General features: G+C 36.3%; 3 protein-coding genes across 4 annotated transcripts in view; 2 read left to right on the top strand and 1 right to left on the bottom strand.

Annotated features, from left to right (window-relative positions):
* The window catches only part of LOC21391466 (rab3 GTPase-activating protein catalytic subunit), a 6,516-nt gene extending 4,535 nt beyond the window's left edge, over positions 1 to 1,981 (top strand). For both annotated transcript variants that reach the window (XM_010098585.2, XM_024165902.1), the window contains exons 11-14: positions 218 to 302; positions 408 to 477; positions 1,088 to 1,228; positions 1,469 to 1,981. In XM_010098585.2, coding sequence (XP_010096887.1) covers positions 218 to 302; positions 408 to 477; positions 1,088 to 1,228; positions 1,469 to 1,792 — 620 coding nt within the window. In that variant the 3' untranslated portion in view covers positions 1,793 to 1,981. The remainder of the gene's footprint in view (positions 1 to 217; positions 303 to 407; positions 478 to 1,087; positions 1,229 to 1,468) is intronic.
* A 155-nt stretch (positions 1,982 to 2,136) lies between these two features.
* Positions 2,137 to 2,996, bottom strand: LOC21391465. The gene is made up of 2 exons (XM_010098584.2): positions 2,577 to 2,996; positions 2,137 to 2,476 (listed from the first exon to the last, which is right to left on the bottom strand). The coding sequence occupies exons 1-2, from the start codon at positions 2,831 to 2,833 to the stop codon at positions 2,350 to 2,352; spliced, it is 384 nt and encodes a 127-aa protein (XP_010096886.1). The 5' UTR covers positions 2,834 to 2,996; the 3' UTR covers positions 2,137 to 2,349.
* Positions 2,997 to 5,524: 2,528 nt separating this feature from the next.
* Positions 5,525 to 6,362, top strand: LOC112091685 (glycine-rich protein 5-like). Its single transcript, XM_024165911.1, has one exon. The coding sequence runs from the start codon at positions 5,683 to 5,685 to the stop codon at positions 6,187 to 6,189; it is 507 nt and encodes a 168-aa protein (XP_024021679.1). The 5' UTR covers positions 5,525 to 5,682; the 3' UTR covers positions 6,190 to 6,362.
* The last annotated feature ends 330 nt before the right edge of the window (positions 6,363 to 6,692 follow it).

Below are 6,692 nucleotides of genomic sequence, written 5' to 3'. Positions count from 1 at the left end.
ATATATATATATAGCACTGGCTGAAAAATATTATTCATTGCTGCTGTTATAGCCAAAAGAGGTCCATAATTCTTTAAGATGAGAAATCCAAAGTTTGGAGCCATTCTCATTTTTAATAGTGAACGGATTCCATTCTAACAACTAAAATTGCATGTTTTTGCAAGAATATACTCTATAGTTTGACTTTTTCCTGACATACTTTATGCTTGAATAATAGGTAATTTATGGCATGAGCTGTGGGAAACAGCAAAACCAGTTCCAGCTGTTAAACAAGCTCCCCTCTTTGATGAGGATTTGGCAGTGTAAGTTGCAATGGAGAACACTTGAGCTTTCTTCGTGATTTATTATTGGATGTAACTTTTGCTTTTTGTCTTTTAGAATAACCATGTTGGGCATCGATCCTGTAGGGAAGGTATTCTGGCCGCTTTGGAGGACATACCACCTTCTGAGCTTTTTCAGCAATTGTTTAGATCATTAGTAAGTTCATTATCTCTCTTATTCAGCGTGATACCGTTGCATGATATTAATCAAACGACACGTGCTGTCATTTTAACGAGTTCTTATCACAGTAAATTAGATAGTTAATTTGTCCAAAGTACTATTCGTTCTAGAATAATGTTCTATCTGCGTAAATTTGGTTTCCTTCTTATTTCGTGCTTGGGGATGAAAAGCCTCATCATTTTCAAAATCTACTTTTATTATGTAAAAGTAGTAATTGTCAAAATTTACTTTGAATGATGTCAGTAGAACATCAGTTTCTTGACTAACCTTTCATCTGATGCATATGGAGCCAGTGAGGATTGTTGAACATCACAAATATTGTTACGTCATCTCCATCTCCCCATCTAGTTATTTTGTTGAAAGCACTAAACTACATCCTTTTTTTTTTTTTTTAATCTTAAAAACTGGTTCTGATGAGATCAATATTGGAAGTTGAGGCGATATTTCTTGGGAAAGATTGCAAGTCTTAGGACTATTCCCCATTATACATATTTGTCTTACTCGGGAAACCAAATACTTCTGACGAATGATTCTTTTGAAACCTGATTTCCATATGTGCTAATGATGTCTGTTTTGGAACTTTCAGCTGGGTTTAGGATTTGTTATAGCGGAGGCTACACTGCCTACCAACAGTGATTTGTTGAAGCTATTCTGTGAGTGCAAAGACTATGCGGCTGCAACTTGTCAATCTAGCATCTTTAGCGAAAAAATTGATGATCTTTGCCAGGTAAGCTTCAGGTTTCAGACACATATATATGTAGCTCAACAAAAATATTTTGTAATTTTGTTCTCGTTCAATATTAATGCCTGCCCAATCTCCCAATGCGTCCAGAGGCAATCATTCCAGTGGATAAAAGATAAGATCTTTGCATTGAAGCGGATTGACATTTAACAGTCAACACACTCCGAGTTAATAGTAACCAAAAATTGCTAAGCTGCTAAAAATTTAGTTTCTTTTCTATTATAGGTATATGAAACAGTGGAAGGAATGCTATGCAATCCCGAGGAAGTTCTAAGGATTATGAAGCAGGCGGAAGAGGCAACGACCCCTGCGGGTGAACCGAAACGTCTGTTTAAGAGGCTCAACCTCAACTTTGGCGGAAAAGATAGGCACTTCAGAAAACCGCTTTCAAAAGAACACAGAAGTCCAGAAGAGAATCGGAATGGGCAACCGTTTTCTAGTTTCTTCGATGGCAAGTCATCGTTATTTTCGAAAAAGCCTCCTAAAGCTGGAAGTATGTCTCCCGCTGAAAAGCCAACTTTAGTTGAAAATGGTTGGACAGTGCTTTAGGCACATACGCGTTTTGTCTTTAGGTTGTAACATGATTGGTTTTGCTCACAAGTGTAAATTATTCATACAAAAAAATTAGGGGGAAAAAAAGGTCATTGGGGTTCCTATTAGCAAAGATGAATTTCTTGTCTGATTACAGACGAATGAGAAAATGGAAATGCATTTTTTTATTTTTTATTTTAACAATAATTTCTATTTGTTCTTCTATCTCAAAAGTCATCTTAAAAAATGGTTGAAAGTTGTTTTTCATTTTTATTTTCTTTTTTGAGGACTTAATATATTAAACATATATTTTCAGAAACACAACCAAAACACAATTTAAAAAACGATTCCACCACCACTCAAAAAAAAAATTGCGTTTATCAATTCCATACTCAAAACAAAATCATTCAGATTCTCCTAATTAAATGGCCCTTCTTTCATCTTTTTCCAATTACCAACATAAAAAGCTCCACCAAGCAGTTTAGCCACACTGCCATATTCAAATTTGTTGCCGTAGAATCCCTTTTCTTTGGTGGAGAGAGCTCCTTTGAACGCCTAATCCTCTTGCTCTTTTCTCATCTTTCAACATCACTATCATCCCTTCCCTTCTGATTCTCATCCGCCTTATCAAATTCGAAATATTTGGAGAGAAGATCCGGCACAACGAAATTCGATAGGAAGTATAAAACCAGAAGTATTGCACTGACAACAAACAACAAAAAGAAGCAAAGATTCTCTCAAGGCAATTCAACAACTATTTGAAACTTCAAAAGCAGCATAAAATAGTTCAAAGAAACGAAACCTTATCTGAATCAATGTCGATATGTCGGGGGACTTGGCCGCCGCCGGGGAAGTGAGACTGAGAATAAGGTGAGAAGTACTACTACTGCGGATGGCCTTGGTCCGGCCTTGTGAACGGCGAAACTGTTGCTTCACAGGTTTATCATTGCTTGATAGGAATGGCAACAGTTTTGGAGCTTTTTCAAGCTGATTTCTGCGTTTTGGCTGGGAATAATGCAGATGAAACCGCGCAGATTGAAGTTGAGATATTGACCTCATTTTGAGAAGTCTCAATTCCTTCTAGCACGCGAGTTCTGCTTGCGTTCGCAAAACAGGTTGAGGAGTTTCTACTGGTTCAGTTTCGTTTCGTTTCGTTTGGACAAAAGATAACGTTTTGCCAAGTGGAATATGTCTTATGTTAGCTTTCAGATGTTGGGGCCATCTAATGTCTCAATGGGTCTGGATTAGTACTTTTAGGCCAGCGTATTGGATATCTAACGTAGTTTTAGCCCAATAAGAACTCCAGTTCCCTTGCATCCAGGCCTCCCTGCCCCGTACAACTAATGATCTTGTTCTTTCTTTTTTCTTTCTTTCTTCTTTTTTTTTTTTTTTTTTTTTTTTTTTTTTTTTTTTTTTTTGTGGCTGAAAAAAAGGGGACCATCGGTGTTGCGATAGGCTCCCATCTCCTTCGCCACTTCAGAAATCCAAAAGCCCGCCAGTAGAACGGGAAGGATCCGATTCAATTCTACTCAAACGATGAGTCCAGTTTTTAGTACTCATGCCACCGTACACTCAACGCTCCTTACAACACATTGGCCGAGTTGGGATCTTAAAGTGTCGCTGTAGAGTATCAAATCCTGAGTGAGAAGAAAGAAAAACAGCCTTACCGCTACGCCAACCCATTGTTGGTGATGATTCTTAGGTTATGTTGTGAGACTATAGGGTACTTGAATCAATCATGACTGAACAGATCATCCAAAATTTGATGATTCTGAAACATTTACTACTAGCTAACATTTTGAGACCCCTATTATTTGATAATTTTATGGACTACTTGTTGTGTTGTATTTTATACTTTTTTAAAATATTAGTGTTAATGTTATGGGCTAAATATTTAAAAGATATTTTATACTTTTTAAATTATTAGTACTAATTATTATAATTCATTTAAAAAAATATGTTTTTTTAATACACAACATTTTCATGCACAACCAAACACAGTAATGTATTATTCTTGAAAATCATATTACCCTTATCACTTTTTAAGGAATATGATTTTTAGTGATTACTACGTACCAAATACCTCCAAAATGCATTTTTCAAATGGTTAATATGCATTTTTTAACCTTTTTTTTTGTGAAATTCCTTTCATATTGTTAGAGCAAATAAGGAGAAGTTGGAACCCATTAAACTCCCGCCCGGACGAGGTCCCAATTCAATTTGTTAAATAAAAGAAATATTAATAAATAAAACAAAACAAAACAATCAGAGTGAAAAGACTTAGAAGGGGATATTGACCCTCCTTACTTATTAATTCGACTTTGTTTCAGGAGTAAATTACCCAAAACTTCCAAGTTAAAATATATATGTGTATATATATATATATATATATATATATATGCGAAGTTAATTTGTAGAATTAATAAAGATAACTGCGGGTAAAATTCACTAATTGCATGAGGTCCAAGAGTGTTCGAGAGCTTGATTTATTATGATAACGTGAAACACTATTTACATGGCTGCTTTTCACATGAAATGCATGCACTTCCTAGCTGTACTCTCATGATTCATTGGATGGTCAAATATTACACATTAACATATTGTAAATTATACAGAAAACCAATATTTCCAACAATTTAGATAGTTTGTTTGCTATTAGAAAAAAAGGAATCATTGGTAGTCTAAACTTATTTTTCACTCGTTCACAACTCAGGTTTCACCAGTTTACTAGTACTGGCACGCCCCTTATACCACCGATAGGTGCATTGCCACTTTTAAGGTTGAAACTCTTTTTTATGAGTATAAACGTTTGATTCATAGATTAGAATACGTGTATTTTTATGAGAGAAAACACTGTAACGAACCACGAATCATGATTCGAATCGGGGTACGAAACCCCCAACCAAACAACTCGTTAGTGATTTAAATCCTGAACTCTGAATGAGAGAGATTTAGAGTAGACATCCTTACCACCACGCTACCACCCATACTTAGCTTTTTTTTTCCTAAATATAATTCTTCCTTTCATTATTGCACAACATTGTACAACATAATTCTTCCTGTACTTAGCTTTTTATTATTTAACAATATAGTGTGTTATGGTATACTATATATTTGTACTGTATACTATATATTTGTACTTTGTGAAATTACATAACTTTCATATAATATCTTTTCTTATAAATGAGGTAAACATAAATGAAATAATTTGGTACCATTATTTATGTGATCTACTCAAACGATAATGACCCGAGAGAGATCTTGTGTTTTGATGCTATATGAACTTGTGCAATTACAAAACCTTCATATAATATCTATTCTTGCAAATTAGATAAACATGAAAATGAAATAATTTGATACCATTATTAATTTTTGATCCGCTCAAACGATAACGACGCTAAAGATATGATCAGTGAGAGAGAGGAGAGAGGAGAGAGGAGAGAGGAGAGAGGGAGAGATGCAGAGATGCATGTGAAACTCTCTGAACGAAGCCCACCAATACCATGCAAAAAAAGTCCACTAAAATTTAAAGCTGTGGAATAAGAGTCTCCTGAAAATCATTATAAAAAGTCCAACTCTTATCACAGTTTTCCATTGGTCAGAAACTGGTGGGGTCTTAATGCAATTTTACGTCTACAGACAGTTGGGAATTCGAGATTGCATTAACTCATGAAATCCGACGCGGTTTATATATATATATATATATATATATGTACATTTTGTAGATGAGACGATAAATATACAATTATATATGAGCTTCTCAACCGTACATGATCACCAATCTTAATTAGCCTTCACAATATTTCTCTATATAAATCCCGTTTCTCATAATATTCCACCACTATCCAAGACATCTTTTGCTATATATCACATACAGAATAATATTGTACGTATATACCTTGCCAAAGATGACATCTAGGGTTCTTCTTCTCCTGCTAGTTGGTGCTTTTATTTGCACCAGTAACGCAAGGAAGCTTGGGACTGGAAAGGGTTCGTATGAAGACGAGAAAACGTTCTACCGCCGCCCTAGATTTGGCGGTGGGGGTGGCCTAGGTGGTGGAGGCGGCGGCGGCTTTGGTGGTGGTGGAGGGTTAGGCGGCGGCGGTGGTGCCGGTGCTGGTGCTGGGGGTGGATTTGGAGGTGGAGGTGGTGCTGGAGCTGGGGGTGGTGGTGGGCTTGGAGGCGGCGGTGGTGGAGGCGGGGGAGGAGTTGGCGGTGGAGCTGGTGGAGGCTTTGGAGGTGGAGCTGGATATGGAGGAGGTGCTGGTGCTGGTGGCGGACTTGGTGGGGGAGCTGGAGGAGGCGGCGGTGGAGGGTTCGGAGGTGGCGGTGGCGGTGGACTTGGTGGCGGTGCTGGTGGAGGGTTTGGAGGAGGAGCAGGTGCTGGGGGTGGACTTGGAGGTGGATTGCCTTGACCAGAAATTAATGAGCTACATTTCTGCGTGCACCTTGCATTAATTCAAGAAGAAGAAGAAAAAGAAGAGAAAAAATCTCCATGTTTTTTTCTTTTATTTTATTTATTTTATTTTTATTTTATTTTTCAAGAAGTGTTCCTCTATTTGTACGGTCATGGGTCATGTTGTAATTGATTCTAGTCCTTTTATCCTAAATTAATTTCTAATTGGACGGATGTCAGTGAAGAAATTTTTATTAAAACTTATCTGCATGCGCTTAATATTCTCATATTATAATATAATATAAAGAGAGGTTTGGTTCATGAATTAAAATAATGTAATTTAAATTATTTTTTATTTATGTGTATTTTTTATGAAAAAAATACTGTAATAAATTATGAATCATGATTTAAATTATAGTTTAAATCCTCCAACCAAACATTTTCTAATTTATTTTACAAAGACGTACATGCACTAGTGCGCCGTCCAAAAAAAAAAAAAAAAAAGGAAAAAGTTGAAAAAAA

Source organism: Morus notabilis, unplaced genomic scaffold, assembly GCF_000414095.1.
Source record: "Morus notabilis unplaced genomic scaffold, ASM41409v2 Scaffold1652, whole genome shotgun sequence".
NCBI lineage: Eukaryota > Viridiplantae > Streptophyta > Magnoliopsida > Rosales > Moraceae > Morus > Morus notabilis.
Note: the sequence above shows the minus strand (reverse complement) of the source record. Positions and strands in the feature narration are given on the sequence as shown.